Source organism: Odocoileus virginianus, chromosome 12, assembly GCF_023699985.2.
Source record: "Odocoileus virginianus isolate 20LAN1187 ecotype Illinois chromosome 12, Ovbor_1.2, whole genome shotgun sequence".
NCBI classification, from domain to species: Eukaryota; Metazoa; Chordata; class Mammalia; order Artiodactyla; family Cervidae; genus Odocoileus; species Odocoileus virginianus.
The window spans coordinates 32,464,411-32,486,438 of NC_069685.1; the positions used below are offsets into that span (position 1 = coordinate 32,464,411).

Sequence of the window (22,028 nt, forward strand, 5' to 3'; positions counted from 1 at the left end):
GTTTCTTCTTGATATACTACTGTCCTCTACTAAACCAGTTAGAAAAATTAGCTTCCCAATTTTATTTGTATTATATCCCCATTACTAAATTGTTGAGTTTAATGGATAAATATAAGAATGTAAGAAGAGTTCTAAAGTTCTAAAACTCAAGAAACACACTCAAACTAGAATAGTTTACTTTTCATATAATTGTTTTGACAAATACTTTGCCTCAAACAAGGAAATAAGGTAAATCAATCTTACATTTAAAGATTAAAGGTTAAATCTGACTCAGAGAAAGACTCTCCATCTTTCTAATTCTAATAAGATGAAAAGTAACAAAAGGAAACCAACCATGCAAAATGCAGGATTATACTATCCCAGAATCAGAATTTTCAAGAGGAAAGGGACCTTCTTCTCTCAAGTTCCCATACAAGTAGTCACCTCCTTCTCCGTACACAAACACACACGCAATTATCAAATAAGTCAAAGCTACAAATAGCTATGAAGATAAAGGTCAAATTACATGAGAGAATTTTTTAAAAGAAACATAACCAATAGGAAAAAATGAAAATATATAAAGACATACAGCAGGTATCAAAATATATGTATTATTAGGCAGTAATTTCATTTCTAATTCAAAATAAAGACTGTTCATCATGTGTTATATTTCAAAAAGGAATTTTTTAAATAGAGGTATTATTTGACTCTGTTACTCTCGTCCATTTCCTATTTATGTTATGACCATCTATAAATCTATGAATTGTTTTCTATTTGCAAAATGATTCAGCTCAGAAAGCAGAATGAGGCTGGTCATTCAGCAGTCTCTCCCACCCACCCTTGCAGACATCACATCACAAAGACTATGACTCACTTTGTCATACAGTTTCTATCCTTTCAAGAGTTTTAAGATTGTTGTGATGAACACTGGCTCATAAATCTGAATGAATATTAGGATGAAATTATTTGTGCCATTTCCTCACAGCCAAAAGGAATATTAATAATGTTACCAGACAGTTCTTAATCCTAATTTATAAAATGATTCACAGCTTTTAGAAAGAGAGGAGGAGACAGAGGAAAAGAAAGGGATTTAAGGATTAAATATCTGACTCAAGTATGAACTTTCAGATCTATGGTTTTTAATTAGAAGATCATAGCTAATTCTGAAATTGGCTAGAAATGTTGACATGTTATTCAATAGCTGAAAAGAAAAACTTCCACAATAAAAATTAATCCTAACAAAATGATTGTTTTACCTTTATTGCTTCCTTTGAATAATGTGAAAGCTGTCCACAGAAGGAACCACAGTGATGCTACATTCAGCTTATCTGCTTTGCATACTTCATGCTGAAGTGTATATGCTTATTTATTTAAAGTTCTAGCTCATTCAACAATACACATCGAACCTCTTCATGGGCCTCAGCATGGTCATTCATTTGCGTCAAGGGAATTCTGTAGTGCCTAAAGTCAGTGTCAGTCCTCAAAGTAGAAGAGAGAGTAAAGTACTACTGGGTAATGTTTAAATTTTTTTAAATCCTTGCCACCTAGAAATTTCCAGTAAAACTGAGGGACAGGAGGTTAAAACACATCGAGCTATTAGGGAGAATTTTTAGATAGCATGCAGGAGCGGACAGGAGAGTAACAGGGCCAAACAGGGCGATGTGAACACCACAGGGTCTGACGCAAAGCCGAGGACTGGGCTCAGGAAAGAGGACTAAGTGCACTTCAGCTCAGGGAAATGGCCTGATCAAAGGCTAAGAGGAGAAGAAGGAAGTCAGAATGCCGTCAAAAAGGAAGTCAGAAGACTTGGCTCATCTGCTGGGTACACAATGAACTTAACACAAATTCTTTGAGTAGACAGAGCTAACAGTCCCAGTGCAGGAGACAGACATGTAAACAGTTAATTACAAGGAAAACTGTTAAGTCTACAACACATCCCAACTACTCTGGGGAAAAAAGCACAGACAGAAACAATTAAGTCTCCCTGGGAAGGTAGGGGAAAGTTTCACAAAGGAAAAGACCACTGAGCTGGCTCGTAAAAGATCTTTTCAGGGAAAAGGGAGAGTGGGAGAGTATGAGAGAAGAACTGGTATGATAAAGAAGGATTTTCCAAAAACAAGGATCATAAGTGGAAAAGCCAACTGTAATCGTGATGGTTCTACCAGGTCAGAGACAGTCATAAAGGCACGGAGTGCAGGCAGCATCAGGGGAGTGTAAAGAGCCGAAATAACATCGAGCAGGTAGGTCATATGTCAGAGGGAAAGTCGGGCGGGGCTGTTCACAGGTAAAAAAAGGACAGAGGAAACCAAGCGACAGGGCAAAGAAAAGTCTCCGAGGCAGGGATGAGTCCCAGGTGTCCAGTTTAGGAGACTAGAAGAAGAATTTCATTTCAGGCAGAAATTCAGTAGGAAGGGTGCCAGCTGGAGAAAATGATGCTGCATTCTGTTTTCTGCAGGATGAACTGAGGCTGCAGCAATACATCTGAACTTTGGGCAGCAGGAACACGATGCTAACACAGAGACAGAGAATCAGAGAGATCCGAAATGATCTGTGCTGAAGGATCACAAGCACTCGGAAGGATGGGGAGAGAGGTAAAAACAGCCGTGGGGGATACAACAGCAAAAGACCCAAGGTCGGAGGGCCAGAGGAGAAGACAGTTGGAAGGGTGAGAGGAAACCAGGTTAATATGCCAAGGAGTTCTCGTGAAGACAGAGGCAGACAATGGTGTCAGGTGTCAGAAGTAGGGTGACGAACTGGGTAAGTCCATGTGATTGAACTGGAAGACTGCCGGGGCCCAGAATGATTTAAGTAGAATACCAGAAGCAAAATCCAGAGTTAGAAAGAGAAAAGGAGACGAAGCAGAAAAGAGTACAGGATTCTAGGATACTGGTCACAAAAGAATGAACGAACCATGCACAGCATACCTGAGGAATTTTACATCACACAGTACCTGGTAAATATCTTAGATGCTTTTTAAAGAAAACAATTCATAATGAGAGCTTTAAACTAATTATCCTGAGCAATGAATCATCTTTTTATAGACTACAACAAAAACGCTAATAGCCAGCTTCTTAATATTTCAAATATAATTACATTTTTCCCAATATAATTTTGTTACATATAATTATCTTCATTAAAACGCTGACTAAGTGCCTAATTGTATATGTTACTATACCAAGAGAACTGTAAACCTCGACCAGGCTTTGTACAGCATGTGGCCCATGAGTAGTTATCCACATAGAATGTTTTCATCAGCAGCCCACTTTTAGTGAGAATTCCCAGAGCAGAAGGTACAAGTCTTTTTATGATGTTTGTTTATATGGAGAAGTCATGGTTCCTACCCTAAGATGCCAAATTTTTTCAAAGTGCATAAATCATGAACAGAGAAAAGAACCCACTCACAGAATCTAGCCAGATCATTACTACACTACACAAATTTCCTTTAAAAAGCAAAACAAAACAAACAGAAAAAACAAAAACAAAAAACAACCCCCCCCCCACCCTCTGCAATATCCTAAAAAAACCTGTGAACTTTACACTTGAGAATTCTATGGGATAATTTAATTTAGAGGGTAACTTAATTTGAGGGTAAGTAGCCCTTTGAAAATACAAATGCAGGCGACTTCTCTGGTATTCCAGTGACTAAGCCTCTGCACTCCCAACGGAGGGGCCTGGGTTCGATCCTGGTCAGGGAACTAGACCCCACCTGTGGCAACTAAGAGTTCACATGCAGCAACTAAGATCCAGAGCAACCAAATAATGTAATAAAAGAAAATCCAAATGCAAACACACACACACATTACTGACTACTGTAAATGAATAAGTATTAAGGATATACCAGTCAACTCAAAAGTCACCCTAGGCAGGAAGAGTGACAGGGACCAACTGGGATGAGACATAAATTAAAAACTGAATATCGGCTATCTGTTGCCTCTAGGCCCTCCAAATTTCTTCAAACTAAAACGATCCCACAGGAATTTAGAATGGGACTAATCTGGTTTCTAAGAACTATGGTCTGTGGCTCAATGGGTGAAGTTCCTAGGAGTTGCCATTTTTCCTTTATTCCCTGCCTAAATTCCTATGGCCATAAATAACCTAGCTTAGAGAGAGAAAGCAATAGCTACCCCCAACAATGGGCGCAGTAAGGAAACACTGAAAATCATGTTGCCACAACTGCATTTCCCATTGATGTGGTGGTGGCAGTTTAGTCGCTAAGTCATGTCCAACTCTTGCGACTCCATGCACTGTAGCCCACCAGGCTCCTCTGTCCATGGGGTTCTCCAGGCAAGAATACTGCAGTGGGTAGTCACTCCTTCTCCAGGGGATCTTCCCGATCTAGGGATCAAACCCAGGTCTCTTGCATTGCAGGCAGATTCTTTACCAGGGACACAATGAAAATTCCCCAAAGATAATCGTGACTTGAATTATTTTGTCAACAGCCAAACACTTGACAACATACAAGTTAAGCATAAGACCAGATCCCTGATTTCAGAGTGCAGAAAATGACAAGCTCAAAAACAAAATAGAACCAAGAATACTTGTTTGAAGAGGATATGGTAATGAGGTTAAGGTTCAAGTCCAAATGTGCTGACTTGTCTCGTTCCAATTCCCAGTAATAGAGTGGTTACCCCAGGCCAGTCTCTTACAGATGTTTGTTACAGGACAAAGGGGCCCAAGCAGCGGGTTTGGAAAAACAAGTAAAGGCAATGGCATGTGAGTAGTTACCTCCCTGTTCCACAGGCATCTTTTGGCCAGAAAATAACAGTTCTAATAATGCGAGACCTTACACTGCCTTTTTTCAATATCGCTGATCGTAACTTCTGAGAATCACTGTGTAGACGAACAGTCAATTTTATAATGTATTGAGGATGGTTCTTGTTTCGCCTATAATGTTTTTTAATTACACCTAAAAATCTCAGCTATCCATTTAAAACATCGTAAATCTGAACATAATACTCAGAATCCACTTTTCATACCTCTGTCAAAATCTAATTATGGGACGGCCACTTTATAAGCACAGAGAGAGCCCTCAGGGCATGTCACAAGAGGAGGTTGCCAGTTCTGGGCTGAAGTCATTTGGCACCAAACTCATTTTAAAAGGCTCCTAAGGTGTGGTAATATCCATGACTCATGAATTGTCCTTTCATTGCTGAGCCAATTGCACGATTTCCACAATCAAATGAGCTATTGGGTTCTTACTTCATTTGTTTACTGCACACAAATGGCATTAGAATAAACAGTATGCTTATTAAAGTAAATTGGTGGGATCCACTTGCCAGATATTACCCAAAAAAGGTGTGTGTGTGTGGAGGGGGGAGAATCTGGTGTCATCAATCAAAAGTCCCATTGACATAAAGGAAGAGAAGAAAAGGTGGCTTTCTTCATTACTCCACGGGTACAACCAGAGACAACCCATGAACTCGTAAGAACTCCCCAGAGCGACTGACTATGTCAATATTTTGAAGTGGAGGAAGCCTAAAAAGCCAGAACGGCCAAGACAGTCCGCAAGGGGGCAGGTGGGCAAGAATCGGCAGGTAAACTCAGGCAATCAGTTCTGCCTTGGACTCAACCTCCTCCTCTACAAAATGAGGCTGGTGAACAGTTCCTTTTTATGACGGGGCTGCATGGAATACGTGGCACAGAGGGAGTCAGACGGGACCCCAACCCGGCTCCACTTGGGGGTGGGCTGGTCCCTCAGCCTCTTCAAGGCTCGGGTGTCCTCTGGAGGCCCGAAGCCGGAGCAGGGTGGCAAGCAGGCGGTCACCTCCTGGGAGAAGACCCAAAGGTCGATCCAGCACTTCTAACTACCTTCATTTTTTCCAAAATAAAAGCATCTGGAATAAATTTAATGCTAAAATGTACACAAGCAGCATACTTTGCCCCTACTATGCTCCAGCACATGTCATATGTGCCGCCTGGGATAAACTGTGCTGTCTTCTGTTTTCACATGGTTCAGTACTTCCGAGCATATACTTCTGTTCCACGTCCCCGTGGGCAAGTGGAAGGGGCCTGGCAGAACATCCAGGACACCGAAGGGAAGGTGGGTGCGCAGCACCCAGGCTGGCCCTGTCTTTATCTTGCTTTTACCAACACACTCGTGTCAAACACAGGTTATTTCAGGATTGTGAGAAAAGTGCAGGAAAGTGGGCCTTTTCATGTAGAAACAATTCAAGAGAGAACCTGGGAAGGAACACAGGTGATCTCCAGCAAAACTGGGACGCTGGAAACGCTGGCGGCGTCACCGGCCCGCCCTTCCTGCAGCTGCCGCCTGGCCCGACACCACCCTGCCCTGTGTCCCTTCAGAACCTAACCACGTCCCCCGCCCCTGGCCAGCGCCCCACATTCATGCCACCGACTTCACAGCCGCCCCCCTCAACTCCAGTCCTTCTGGTCAGCTTTTGGGGAAGAAATTGCGCACAGTTTAGTTCACACGGAAGGTTAAAACCCGGTAACTGCTGCACTCGTCCTTCCAGAGGCCTCCTCCCCTGTATCACGAGGACCCGGGCCCAGGGTTTCCCGCAGGCACCCAGCACCGCCGAGGCGCGACTCCCTCGTGGAAATCGGTGTAGGGCCGTCATCACCACATACGGAGACTGTGGATTCGGAGAGCAGACTGCATTTGCATTTTAGAAACATCTGGATAGAGAGTTAATGCCAAAGGAATAAATCTCCAATGATAGATTTTTGGGTGTATGGACAAAACAGTTTGAGGGAGGGGGCCTTGGGTTTCCCAATGTTTCAAATACATCTAGATATCTGAACCTTAATTCAGTGGGAAGCTGCAGAAAGCATTAACAGCTTTTATTTCTCCACGTTTGCTGATCAGTTTTGCTCCTTTAGGGGAATGGAGGGGATATGGTTAAGAGGCTACTGGTATGGCATTCTTTTTCCTATATATTTCCCACCAGTCTCCTCCTGGTTTTGTCACCTTTGATACGTCAGGGGGAAAAAAAAAAAAACCCACTGTCCTTAATTAAACATATGTCCAGGTTGGCCTATACAAAAGTCATTTAAATTTATCATTTTCAGGTTTATATTCTTGTCAGTCTATCACCTGGTACAAGGTGATTTTTAAAACTCAGTGCTCTCCACAAGTCTGGATGAGTACTCTACTCTTTACCTTTAAACTTTAAAGGTCTTTAGCTAGTCATCAGGTTGGCAGGGTTTCTGAGCCTTAGCACTATTAACATTTACAGTCTTTTGCTGAGGAATTTGGGAGGTATCCTGTGCACCGTAACATCCCTGGCCTCTACTTAGCAAATGATAGTATCACTCTTCCAGCCCAGACGAGTGGAAACAGCTCCAGGCACTGCCAAATGTCCCCTGGAGAGGATCAATCCCATTTCAGACCATTGAGCTAAAATAAGAACACAGTAATGATGGCCCAGCCCAAAACTGGGGATAAAAAGTTAACAGTTGTTTTTAAAAGGGTGGTAAAGTAATATGCAATGCAGAATTATCCTTACTAACTCCCATACATGCGTGCGTGCTCAGTCACTCCGTCATGTCTGATATTTTGCGACCCCTTGGTCTGTGCCTGCCAGGCTCCTCCACTCATGGGATTTCCCAGGCAAGAATACTGGAGTTGGTTGCCATTCCCTGCTCCAGGGGATCTACCCAATCCAGGGATCGAACCAGCGTCTCCTGCATCTCCTGTATTGGCAGGCAGATTCCTTACCACTGCACCACCTGGAAAGCCCAGCCCCTAACAGTTTTGTTTTAAAGGAAATAGAGCTCCAAAGAAAATACCTGCAACTCATAAAATGTCTGGGGGAAAATGTACTAGAGGAAGCCCCAATAAGAACCTAATTCGGGGGATGAGTTCTTGTGTCTTCTCATCAAAGAACATAATCCTTTTTGTGCTACTAGAAAAGAGCAAAACGAATTGGGACATATGTGCACCTTGCCCTGTTCAGCTGGGCTACCTTGGCAGAAAAGCACAGAATAAACCCCACACAGAAAGATAATTTTGTGAAACCTAAATAGTCACTGAAATAGAGAGCACTAACCGATATATTGGGCTACAAGCATTTTCTCGGTTTTACTGGATAATGTAAGTGGTTGAGAAAATTGTTTAATTACAGCAGGCCTGAAAAATGTTACAGACCTGACTCCTTTGCTTGTTGCTATTTTGAAATCAATAAAGACCAATTCCTGTGAAGGGACATTTCCCATTCCTGAATTTGTCAGCTAGGTTTGGCTGCCAGAGTTTTCTCCTCTTCCTAACTCTCATCCCAGAGGGAGAGCTTGCTAAGTCCCTTCAGTGTCCGACTCTTTGTGACCCTAGGGACGACAGCCCACTAGGCTCCTCTGTCCATGGGGAGTCTCCAGGCAAGAGTACTGGAGTGGGTTGCCATTTCCTTCTCCAGGGGATCTTTCCAACCCAGGGATCCAACCCGCACCTCTTACATCACCCGCACTGGCAGGTGGGTTCTTTACCACCGGCATCACCTGGAGAGCCCCAAAGGACACACTATTAGCATCACAATGTAAAGAAGGCCTCCTGCGGTTCTTTTCTCAGGCAAAAAAAAAAAAAAAAAACCAAGAGAATCAAGTTTTCCACCTGAAATCGATTAAGGAAGGAATGGCAGAACAAACAGCTTTCAAAACAAGTTTTACCTACACTTACAGGATGAGTTTTAAAATATCTGATCTCTTTCTCTCACTTCAAACTCATCTATTTTTATCAGCCTATTTTATATCTTTCCTTCCTCTTTCTCTAGACCAGCGGGTTCTCAAACTGTGCTCCCAGGTCAGCATCACCGGGAACTAGTTAGAAATGCAAATGAGGCCCCACTCCAGACCTGAAACTCGGGGAGATGGTTCAGCCATGAATCACACATCAAACACACCTTCCAGGTGATTCTTATGCGCTCCCAGTTTGACAACTAACGACTCAGACCAATTTTATTTCTATTACCACAGATACATTATTATTATTTTTACAGAAAATGCACTGTAGACTAGTAAATTGAGTCCCCTGCTTACTTCCAACTCATTTGATCCTCAAACCTGATGCAAGGAATCTTTCCAACAAGGATCTGTTAATTGGTCTGCGGTCCCTCCTGGCTTTGCCCCGGAGACTACAGGCATCCCGTAGAAGGGGTCGCAACTTCAGGCTGGGGGCGCGGGCGGCACCTCGCTGAGCCGCTCGCCTCTGCTCAGCCGCCCGGCACCCCCGACACGACAGGTTGTCTGCGCCCAGGGAGCCGCCGGCAAAGCCCGGGCGCCCGGGGCCCAGGGGACTGGGTTAGCTGAGCAGCCGGCACACGCCAAAGGCTGGAGGAGCGTCTACCGCCACCGCAGCTCGGGGCAGGAGGGGGGCGAGTGGTGAGCCCGAAACCGCCGAGGGCCGAGCGGAGAGAAACCGCAAGTCCCACTGGGGTCACAGTGAAGAGGAAGAAGGAGCGCGGAGGCTGGGAGGCAGGGGCGGGGGAGAGAACCGCAGGGGATGAAGACGGCACCCGGGAGGAAGACCTGGGGAGCACTCACTGTGAGGGTCACTCTTCTCGCGGACCCCGTCCACTCGGCCATCGGGGTGGATGCGCAGGAAGAAGCCCCCGTTCTTGCAGTAGAGCCGCTTGGGGTCCTTGAAGTGGCCCGGCGGGAAAGCGCCGCTGCCGCCGTCCTCCGGCAGGGCGGGCAGCGTGGTGATGCTCCCGGCGGCCATGGCCCCACCAAGGCCCTGGCGGGGTCCCCGAGCCCCTGGAGCCGCGCGGGGAGCCGCCGAGCCCCGGCCCCGGCCTCCGACGCGCTCCGGGGCGCGGGCGCGGCCCCGGCCCCGGCCCCCCAGCCTCCCTCCCCGCGGCACGCGGCCGCGCCCGCGAGCCCCCAGCCTCGAGCTGTTCGGCCGCCTCCCTCTCCGCCTGCCCTAGAGCGCGGGGAGCCCGGCGGTCCGGGATCGGGGGGTGAGGGCTGGATGCCTCTGCGGCCGCCGCTCTCGGGAGGGCCGCCTCCCTAAGCCGCAGCACCCGGGAACCGCTAGCCACCGCGGACACCGCGGCCGCCGGTCTGCTACCCGCCGGGCCGCGGCGTCACATCTAATACGTCTCCACCCGCCGACGCCCACGACCCCCCACGCCCCCCGCCCGCCTCCCTTCCGGCGCACCGCCCCCTACTCGCTCCGGGTTTTCTGGGGCGGGTGTCTGGGTCGGGCCGCAGGACGCAAGCGCGCGACATCCGTGCCCCGGGAGCCCGAGGGGGAGAGCCAGGGCCGGGGGAGGTGCGGGGACGCGGCGGGAGGCCCTGGCCCAGGCCTCCGCCGCTCCAGGGGCTCAGCCCCGCCGGTTCCCCAGAAGTCGCCCCAGCCCAGCTCCGCGCAACCCAAACCATGTTTCGACTTTCTCCACTTTGCGGAGCTTTCGCTGAGCAACCAGCCGTGACTCAACTTTTCAAAGTTTAAATGCAATTTTCTCCCCCATTCTTTTTCTCTGCCAGCGTCTCAAAGCGTAGGAACTATTTCCACCCCGAAGAAGTAGAGGAAGTGGAAGTCAGGGAGAATTGCGTGTCAGAATAGGTTTTGAACGTCTCTAATCATCCAAAGACGACGGGCACGCACTGGCACAATCTGTTAACATGGAAGGCGGAGGCTAAAGTATTTTACTAACAGGAGGGGAGAGAGAGGCCAGAGAAGGGGTTGAGTTGCACAGAGGAAAAGGTTTTTCCCTGACTAACCTGAGTTAGTCAGTGCAAAGATGAAGATGGCCCTCAAATCCTTATCGCGATTGAAGCATGTTAATACTTGTTCTAGCTTAACCTTCAGGCACTTCTTGGAGGGAGGGTAGTGTATTGAAAATCCCAAACTACAAAATTGAGGTTAATTACACTTTATTTTTCAGCAGAGCATTACAGGTACTACAGGTTAGCAAAATACTCTTCTTTAGAACTTCACATACTGAGCATCTGCTGTGTGCAAAGCATTCAGTAAGTGCAGTGGGAGATGCCCGATCAAATGGGATCTTCTGGCACAGTGAAGGCCATACAAGGGGACCAAGAATAACACAAATACTATTAACAGTAGAAAATGTCAAGGCCATAGAAGAGTGAAATGAAGTTTCAAGAGGTATCAGACAAGGAGTAATTCAGCTTGAGGATAGGCAGGGGTAAGGGAAAGCTTCTTGGAAAAAGTGAGAATACAGAAGTTCCTCAATTTAATAACTTGTTTGCTTTCAAAAGATTATCCATGGGTGCATTTGTTCATAAGGCTCCAAGATGGGTTTAACTCTAGACACATTTCTAGGATGTTAAATAGGAGTACGATTGTTTGGAGCTTTAAGAACCACGGAATACTCTTCTCTGGACTGATGGATGTTCTCAGACATCTCTCTCCAAAATGGACAGGTTTTAGCTGCGTTGAAAATCTGTTTAGACAGACAGCCCCCTTGCAGATATCTCTGTGGCAATCCTCAGGAATGCTTAAAATTACTGCAGCATAAATTGAGTTGCCACTTACTTTGATATCAAGTTAGACTTGAACAAGCTTTGAAATCTGTGCACAGAAACCTGAGTATTCCAAGAATAACGGGATAAAAGCTAAGTCAAACTATTTTTTTTTTTCACAGTAGTATCCAAAAATTTGGGGAACAGCTACAAACAGTTAAGTAATGTGTATGCTAATGGACCATAGGTCCCGTGGAACTGCATCCCATGTACAATAACCTGTTGTTTCCTAGTTCCTTGCAAAACCAGGTGAGGAGATACCACTGGAAATGGATAAGCCAGCTCTGGGAATCTAGGTCTCTAAGGCAAATAGCATTAATTCCAAGAAAACATCCTTAAGAAAGTTGTCTCATGTTCCTACTCAGACTCTTCTCAACACTCACTTGTAGATACACAAAGACAGACACAATATCCTTAGATGCAATCAATTTGCTCTCAGTTGAACCATGAGCAGTCAATTTACTTACATTCTCAATTTACCCAACCCTAAGGATGAATATAAAAGTAATTTTGAAGGAAAAAAAAAAAACTAGAACCAATAGAATTCTATAAGATGATGGATAGAAAACCCAATATTAAAAAAAAAAAAAATCCCAGAATTTCCCTCTCAACACCAAGGTAAATTAATTTGGAATTAATAAGAATTGTTCAAAATCTAAATGATGAAAAGTATAAAGACAATGAAAACATAAAAAAAACTTAAGTGTTCCTGGATGGAAACATACAGTAAAATAACAACGTCAAATTAAACAGTATTAGTTTAAAAATTTGGCACCATTTAAAAACTAAATAACAATATTGTAAAATTCATTTGGACAAATAAATGTATAAGAACAGCACACTATTAAAAAATTAACATAGATCATAGACTTAAATGTAAAAGTTAAAACTATGAACCCTCTTAGATAAAAACATCGGTATAAATCTTCGTGACCTCGGATTAGGCAATAGTTTCTTAGATATGGCACCAGAGAGACAGCAACAAGAGGAAACAGATAGATTGTACTTCATCCAAATCAAAAACTTCTGTGCACCAAGTCACACTACTGAGAAAATGAAAGGTATCCAGAGAATGGGAGAAAATTTTGCTAATCATATATATGATGAGAGTCTAGTCTCCAAAATATGTAAAGAATTGTTACAGCTCAACATTTAAGACAGTCTAATTTAAAAGTGGGCAAAGTATTTGAATAGACATTCCTCCAAAGAACCTATAAAAATAACCAGTAAGTACATGAAAAGATGTTCAATATAATTAGTCATTAGTAAAATGTGAATCAAAATCACAAGGAGACATCACTTCACACCCAACATGATAGCTAGAATAAAAAAAAAAAAAGATAACAAGGGCTGTCAAGGGTGTGGAATAATTGGAACCTCAATACATTGCTGGGGGGAACATAAAATGGTATAGCCAATAGAACAGTCTGGCATCTCCTCAAAAACTTACAAAGTTTCACGATATGGCCTATCAATTCCATTCATTAATTCTACACACACACATGAGAAGTGAAACTATGTTCACACAAAAACAAACTCATCAATGAATGTTCATAGCATCATTATTCATCATAGTCAAAAAATGGAAACTACTCAAATGTCTATCAACTGATGAATGGATAAACAAAATGTGGTATATCCATAAAACAGAATATTGTGTGTGTGTTAGCCACTCAGTCTTGTCTGACTCTTTGCAACCCTATGGACTGTGGCCCTCCAGGCTTCTCTGTCCATGGGATTCTCCAGGCAAGAATACTGGAGTGTATTGCCATTCCCTTCACCAGAGGAACTTCCCAACCCAGGGATCAAACTCGCAGGCAGATAAAAAGAAATAAAGTACCGATACATGGTAAAACATAGATGAACCTTGTAACAGTGAAGGCAGAAAAGCCAGATAGAAAAACACGACTCCATGTACACACACAGACACAAAAAAGTAAATAATCCACCTGCTATGTGGGAGACCTGGGTTCGATTCCTGGGTTGGGAAGATCCCCTGGAGGAGGGAATGGCAACCCACTCCAGTATTCTTGCCTGGAGAACCCCCATGGACAGAGAGGAGCCTGGCGGACTACAGTCCATGGGGTCGGAAAGAGTTGAACACAACTGAGCAACTTTTGCTTCATGTATACAAAATGTCAAGAATAGACAAAACTCCACAGAAATATAAAGCAGATGAGTGGCTGCCAAGGGCTGGGAGACGAGGCAGCTGAGGAGTGACCACTAGTGGGAGTGATGGAAAAGCTCTGGAGTCGTAGTGGTGATGGTTGCACAACTTTGTGAATATACTAAGTGTATATTCAATTTTATGGTATATGAATTATATCTTAGAAAAAATAAAGAAATGCATCTTCAAATAAAAATGGAAATTTTCTCCTATGAAATTGAAAGAAAAAAAGAAATAATATTACCACAGGTTACCAAGGACAGAATGAATGGAAAGCTTCAAGAACTGCCAGATTGGAGGATAAATTATTGTAGCATTTTGAAAAGGCAATGTGTGCATCACATTATTAAATTTTTGAAATTATGTAAATATAATTTGGGCCAATAGTTTTAGTGTAAGAAATTTACTCTCAAGAAAAAAATCACATACATATATATTTAACAACCCTGGTGTTCAGTACAACATTGATCAAAATGAGGAAAAAAATGAAGGATAATCTAAATAATTAAAGATGAACAAATTAATTTTAATAAATCATGCTATAGTCATAGAAACCAATGTGTTCCATGAAGCCACACAGACAATTTTATAAGAGAATGCAAATGCTTGTAATATATTGTGAATTGAAAGTAGTTTGCAAAACTATAGAATAATATTCCATTTGTTAAATTTGTTAAAGCCCATATTAGAATGAGATATATTAAAATGTTAGCACTGATTACTTTGGATAGTCAAATTATTTTTATTTTATAAAAATAACCTCGGGCTACTCACTGCTACATAAAGCTTATTATCTAAAATTGTATCTTATTTATTCATTTCCTTATATGTTATCAGTCACCTCACTTCAGTAGAATATAAAGTGCTTTAAAGGAAGCACTTTTTGCCCTAAACATTGCTGTATTCTTGGACCTAGTGGCAATAAGCAAAGTCTGAACTAATATATATATTAAATGAATACATGCACTAGTTTCATTTTAGAAAGCTGTTTTGGAAAACCAAACTTCTTATCTACATTATGCATGGGTGTGATCAATGACTGTGGAACTCTAAATGTTAACCGTTTTTGAAAGAAATCACACTAAGCCCATTTCCTTATGAAAGTTTACTAAAATACATAAATTACTGGTTTCCAAAGCCTAGTATATCAGAAATCATCTAACCAGTTCTCGAGTCACCAGATGACCATCAGCAGAGTGAGCGCCTCTATTCCGCCTCCATGAGAGGTAGGAAAAGGTTATTGTTAACCTTCCCTCCTACGTGGCAGGTTCTGGTCTCAGAATAATGATTTGTGCTTTATATTGATTTTGTGTCCTTGATTTCTTAAAACAGGTAAGTAACAGCAAACATACTGAAGTTCCTGAAATAACCAAGAAGCTTAATTATGCCACCACAGGGCCTTTTATTTTTAAATATTGTACTGTCACTCTAAACAGACAGTCAAGCTACAATGAAGTGCTGCTTTCAGGCATCTGACTGTATTAATCAAGTGATCAGTCTCCTCTCATAAGCTCTATGACTTTGCCTTCCCAGAATCAACTCCTAAAATCAGAAAAATAAAAATTTCACGATGTCTTTTACCCTTAAATTATCTTGGGCTTCCCTGAGGACCACTGGACAACTACAATGCCTTGTTCTTTTACCTATTAAAGAGAGGGATGCTAGAAGCAATATGTTCTATGTTTTTTAATTAGCTCTATACTATAGTAAGAGTTGGATGGATAAAGCTATTAAATCAGAGGAGCTCAGCCTTCCTTATATTAATTTCATTCAAATAAATTGTTGTGAATAATGAATACATTTCAAAGATGCCCCTTACAGAAAGGCCCTTTCTTTATGTTATGCTTTATCTTCTGTGTGGTCTGCTCAGATTGGAGAGATTCCAATCACCTTGTCCATCTATTCTTTATTTGACATTAAAGGGGGGCATACTGACTGTCAATACAAGGCAGTTTTTGTTTTTTTGTTTTTTTTTAATGGGCAAAATGTAGGAGGAAAAAACCCCTGTCATCTTACAGCAACAGTGCAAGAAGTGGGAACCTGAATTTACCTTTGGGATAGACTGCTCCTTAATTTTTGGAAAGCTGTATGAACGAACCCTTCAATTACATAAATTTAACACAAGTATCCCCTACAGTGCCACGCCTCCCCACCCTAAACCAAGTCAAAACACAAATGACAAGCTAGGAAATTCACATTATCTGTGAATCAAAATTAATCTAAAAAACAAAGAGACCTTAAGTGTTAGTGAGAAAACACAGGCAAAGAACCATAAACAAGTTCATAGAAAAAGAAATACAAATAAAATATAAAACATGGGAGTGAAAGAAATGCAAATTAAACCTAGAATCAGATACAGTGTTCTAGTTCTCAGATGGGCACAGAGACATACATATATGTAAATCTCATGGAAAAACAGGAATGAACTTTTTAGTCAATATACACACTTCAGCTTTTCTTGTGGCTGCAACAGACTGGAAATAAACAATAAAATAGGGGCGTCCCTGGTAGCTCAGCTGGTAAAGAACACGCCTGCAGTGCAGGAGACCCTGGTTCGATTCCTAGGTTGGGAAGATCCCCTAGAGAAGGGGCAGGCTATCCACTCCAGTATTCTTGGGGTTCCCAGATAGTTCAGATGGTAAAGAATCTGCCTGCAATGCAGGAGACCTGGGTTTGATCCCTGGGTTGGGAAGAGAACAGCTACCCACTCAGTATTCTGGCCTGGAGAATCCCATGGACATAGGAGCCTGGTGGGCTACAGTTCATGGGGTCACAAAGAGTTGGACATGACTTAGTAACTAACCCATCACCACCCACCCCAAAATTCTACAAGGGCACATTGCGATTCCTCTAGTCAGAAGATGTTCCTGGACTTTTTAGGCAGCCAATATCTTACAATTGGTTTCCCATTTCTTAATTTGTCATTTCTATAAAATGAAGAAGTATGTTTTTAATATGAGTTTAAGATGTTTTACTCTTAAACATTTTTATTGATAACTTGAATTAGGTTTCTTTTTTGTTGTTGGGTTTTAATTAGTTAAAGATTAACTTTGTACAATAATACTAAGTTATATAATATCTCTGGAGAAAATGAAAGCATTACAGATAATGGTGAGAGTATCCCTTGGACTCAACTCCCAATCCCAGGCTTCCCACTTCTCCCCAGATCAAACCATTTTTCTGTGTGGTATATATCATTTCAAATTTTCCTTTGTGCATTTACATATGTATATATACCATAGAAAACACACAGTATTATTTAGTATGAGTGTATGTGTGTGTGCTCAGTTGTGTCTGACTCTTTTGCGACCCCATGGACTGTGGCCTGCTGTCCATGGGATCTTCCAGGCAAGAACACTGGAGTGAGTTGCCATTTCCTCCCCCAGGGGATCTTCCCCACCCAGGGATCGAACCCATGTCTTCTGCATTGACAGGCAGATTCTTTACCAATGCGCCACCTGGGAAGCCCAATGAGTATATGTATCTTTACTTAAATGCTATCATGTTTCCTTAACTTTCAGTAACTTGTGTTTTTGCTCAATGTATGTCTTAGAATTCTTTATGTCATAACTAAACATGAGTCTGCTTTGCTCATTTTAATGGTTACAGGGTATTCCCAAGGAATATATCCATAGTACTTAACCATTCCCTGATAGATGTATATTTAAGCTGTCCACAGTCTTGGCCATTACAAACAATGCTGTGATCCTTCTTTGTACTTGTCTCCATGCACATATATTCAACTTTTTCTCCAGAGCTGTTATCTAGTGATGGATTTATTGGGTTCCTGCATTTTCAATTTTAATTTTAAAAGACACTGCCAACACCTCCAAAGTGATGGTACTATGTTATATTCTTACCAATGAACAGTGCTCATGCCTTTATAGAGGTGCCATCTTGTTAAAATTTTAGCATCATAAAGCTGGGAGTGCTAATTAGTAGTACAGATGATGAAATTAAAATTTAAATAAATAAAATTTAAATAAAAATTTACAAGTTAGAAGTGTTAAGATAAAATTAGCAGATAGAGTAAAATTCTACTTCTAAGTTTAAAAAAGAATAAATTGAGCAAGTATAGTGTGGCAGAATCTGGTTAGAGAAAAGTCAATTAAAAAAGATGACGTGAAAGTTAAAAATTCAATCGCCTAATCCCAGGCCTACAATCCTCATGTAAATCTATTCCTCTGATTATCCATGATCTGAAAATAAAGGAGATCAGTTTTGTTGGTATACTGAAAAGAGAAAAATAAAAGATCACATGATTAGTAGAAACCAATAGGTAAATAATTGCCCCCAAAAGTTACCATAACTGGGCTTCATTAATAGATATTTAGTGAGCAGATGATAAAAGGGTATAATTTCTCTGAAATTATCACATCACATCACATATGTGATATACTAATATCTTAAGGAGACATTGACAAGACAGTTTTCAGGACAGGGCAACATTGATTACCATAATCATGTATTGCGGTAATCATACAAATTCCTACTTTTCATCAGTTTCTTTTATGCAAAGGCTGAATAAAAGTGCATTACAGCAAGAAGTTGCAAAAACAATCTTACTTCAATTTTCCGGAGGGAGTTTCTGCATATTATGGACTCTTTGTTAGCCTTTCTAGATACCAAGTAGACCACCATAGAGTTCTTCCATTTCTACAGTTCTAAGATTATTTATCTTTTTTTGGAAATATTTGTTTTCCCAGAAATGTTCCCAGACATCAATAACTTTAACCTGACCACATATGGTAATGTGTACCAAATTTAGAAATATTTTAAACTCCAAACCACCAAAACTGGCTGATTAGAGCCAACGTTTATTTATGTTCAGAGGAGAGGAGTATATATTTTTCTCTTTCATCACAGAAGCATCAGCTTTATCTGTGGTAGTTTTATCTGTATCTGCCAAAACTATGACTTTCTCTGTAATTCTTTAGTCAATGACCTCAAGCCTGACCTACAGCAGTCATCTCCCTGGAGATAAAAAAGGTCATTTAGACACTTCACCTCCTAGTCATTAGGAGAATACAAAATTTCATCTCAAATTAGTGTTCTAAAGGTTAAAGTCATCTCACAAAAGTAATACAAAAAGAAGGAGTCGTGATTTTAAAAAAAAGAGCTGGAACCAGAATTGACTAGACTTAAAGTTTTCAAATGTTCTCTCAATATTCCTTCTATGATAAGAAAATGCATTTCATTAATTTAAACTTTCCAAAACAATATGCTGTCTGAAAAACTAACATTTTGACCAACAGTTTACTAATAGAATAATGAAGTTACAGTAAAGACTCTTTTTAAAACCGTTATAATTCAAGGAGGCTGAGATAAAGTTCATGTTTTCACTATTCATGTAAAAGGCTAAACAAGTTAGGAAAAGCATGTTGACTATTACAAGGATAACTATTTTAAAACTTTAGTATTGTGGATATGTACAAAGAGCAAAAGAGTACTAACTTCTGATTTTTTATGTTTACTTACTATAGAGCATCTTGACATCCCTCTACCTTGCATGTCTATTTAGAAAGACAATTTGAGGGAATTTGCCTGTTAAAAGACAGAAGAGCTTAAAATTATAAAAATGAGTAGCACATGTCACTTAAAAGGACAAAACTAGTTGTACCAGGAGCTAGATCTTTACGCTAATTGATCCCTGAACTTAGCTCTAATCTTTCTGGCAGACAAGGCAATAAGAAGTGAGATGTTTTCTCAAATGTGTGCTGTTCTATAAAAGCTCAATGAAAAGTAACCTCTTTCCTGGAATCAATTCTCTTAGAAACCTGTCCAGTGGCTCTTTATCAAAGGAGCATGGGACTTCCCTGGTAGTCCAGTGGTTAAGACTCTGAGCTTCCATGCAGGGGGCATGGGTTCAATCCCCAGTCAGGGAACTAAGATCCTATATGCCATGGGGATATCAGTTTTGTTGGTATACCGAAAAAAGAAAAATAAAAGATCACATGATTAGTAGAAACCAATAGGTAAATAATTTCCCCCAAAGGTACCATAACTGGGCTTCATTAATAGATATTTAGTGAGCAGATGATAAAAGGGTATAATTTCTCTGAACTTTAAACACATCACATATGAAATGTTAATATTTTGAGGAGACATTGACAAAACAGTTTTGGGGCAAAGCCAAAAAAAGAAAAAAGTAAATAAAAGGAGCAGTAAGGGTCAATATTTTGAACTATAATTTTGCCAAAGATTAAGAAAATGTTCTTCACCATTTTCTTAATTTTTTCAGGCTTATTTTTTGTAGGTCTTCTCCTTCTCATGTGTTTCTTGCCTAGAGAAGTTCCTTTTGCACTCGTAGAGCCCATTTGGTGGTGCTGCATTCTCTTAACTTTTGCTTGTCTATAAAACTTTCAATTTCTCTAACAAATCTGAACAAGAGTCTTCTTGGGTAGAGTATTCTTGGTTGTAGTTTCTTCCCCTTCATCACCTTAAAAATATTGTGCTATTCCCTTCTGGCTTGTAGAGTTTCTATTGAAAAATCAGCTGATAACCTTATGGGATTTCCGTTGTATGCTGTTTGTCATTTTTTCCTGTTGCTTTTAATAATTTATCTTTGTCTTTAATTTTTGTCAGTTTGATTACTATGTGTCTCAGTGTGTTCCTCCTTGGGTTTATCCAGCCTGGGACTCTCTGCACTTCCTGGACTTGGTTGACTATTTCCTTTCCCAGTTAAGGAAGTTTTCAGCTATTATCTCTTCAAATATTTTCTTTCAGGTCCTTTCTCTCTTCTCCTTCTGAGACCCCTGTAATGTGAATGTTGGTGTGTTTAATGTTGTCCCAGAGGTCTCTTTAGGCTGTCTTAATTTCTTTTCATTCCTACATATCAATAACTACCTTAAATGTAAATGGATTAAATGTACCACCGAGACTGGCTTGGGGGATACAAAAACAGGACCCATATATATGCTGTCTACAAGAGGCCCACTTTAGACCTAGGAACATTTACAGACTCAAAGTAAGGGCGTGGGAGAAGGTATTCCATGCAAAATGAAATCGAAAGACAGATGGAGTAGCAATACTCATATTGGACAAAATAGACTTTTTTTTTTTTTAACAAATAGACTTTAAAACAAAGACTTAGACAAAGAAAGATACCACATAATGATCAAGGGTTCAATCCAAGAAGATATAATATTTATAAATATATATGCCCACAAAGTTCTGTCTAGTCAAAGCTATGGATTTTCCAGTAGTCATATATGGATGTGAGAGCTGGACCAAAAAAAAAAACTGAGCCCCGAAGAATTGATGTTTTTGAACTGTGGTGTTGGGGAAGACTCTTGAGAGTCCCTTGGACTACAAGAATATCAAACCAGTCAATCCTAAAGAAAATCAGTCCTGAATATTCATTGGAAGGACTGACGCTAAAGCTGAAACTCCAATACTTTGGCTACCTAATGCAAAGAACTGACACCTTGGAAAAGTCCCTAATGCTGGGAAAGATTGAAGGCAGGAGGAGAAGGGAACAACAGAGGATGAGATGGTTGAATGGCATCACCAACTTGATTGGTATGAGTTTGAGCAAGTTTTGGGGGTTGGTGATGGACAGGGAAGCCTGGTGTGCTGCAGTTCATGGGGTCACAAAAAGTCAGACACGACTGAGCAACTGAACTGAAATATATATGCACCCAACAGAGGAGCATCTCAATATGTGAGGCAAATACTAACAACCTAAAGGGAGAAATTGATGGGGACACAATAATAGTGGGGGACTTTAACACCCCACTTTCATCAATGGACAGATCATCCAGCAGAAAATAACAAGGAAACAGAAGCCTTAAATGACACTTGAACTTAATTGGTGTTTATAGAATATTCCATCCAAAAGCAGCAGACTACACATTCTTCTCAAGGGCACACAGAACATTCTCCAGTATTGACCATATGCTGGGCTACAAGGCAAGCCTTGGTAAACTCAAGAAAACTGAAATCATATCAGTCATCTTTTCTGAGCACAACACTATGAGATTAGAAATAAACTACCAAAAAAGAAAAAAAAAAAATAGTGGGGGAGGCTTCCCTGGTGGCTTAGACAGTAAATAATCTGCCTGCAATGCAGGAGACCCAGGTTCCATCCTTGGATCAGGAAGACCCCCTGGAGAAGGAAATGGCAACCCACTCCAATATTCTTGCCTGGAAAATTCCATGGTCAGATGAGCCTAGTGGGCTACAGTCCATGGGGTCACAATGAGTCGGACATGACTGAGTGACTAACACTGATCACAAGAAAAAAACTATAAAAACACAAACATGTGAAGGCTAAACAATAAGCTACTAAGCAACTAATAGATCACTGACACCTAGAGACAAGTGAAAATGAAAGCACAATGGCCAAAAACCTGTGGGGTGTAGCAAAAATAGTTCTAAGAGGGAAGCTTAGAGCAATACAACCTTACTTTAGAAACAAGAAAATTAGATTGGATGGCATCTT

The 22,028-nt window shown here is 41.2% G+C and overlaps 1 protein-coding gene across 1 annotated transcript in view; it reads right to left on the reverse strand.

The window, feature by feature from the left end:
* FGF2 (fibroblast growth factor 2) overlaps window positions 1-10,040 on the reverse strand; it is a 57,615-nt gene extending 47,575 nt beyond the window's left edge. The window contains exon 1 of the mRNA XM_020913919.2: window positions 9,472-10,040. Coding sequence (XP_020769578.2) covers window positions 9,472-9,649 — 178 coding nt within the window. The 5' untranslated portion in view covers window positions 9,650-10,040. The remainder of the gene's footprint in view (window positions 1-9,471) is intronic.
* Window positions 10,041-22,028: the final 11,988 nt, after the last annotated feature.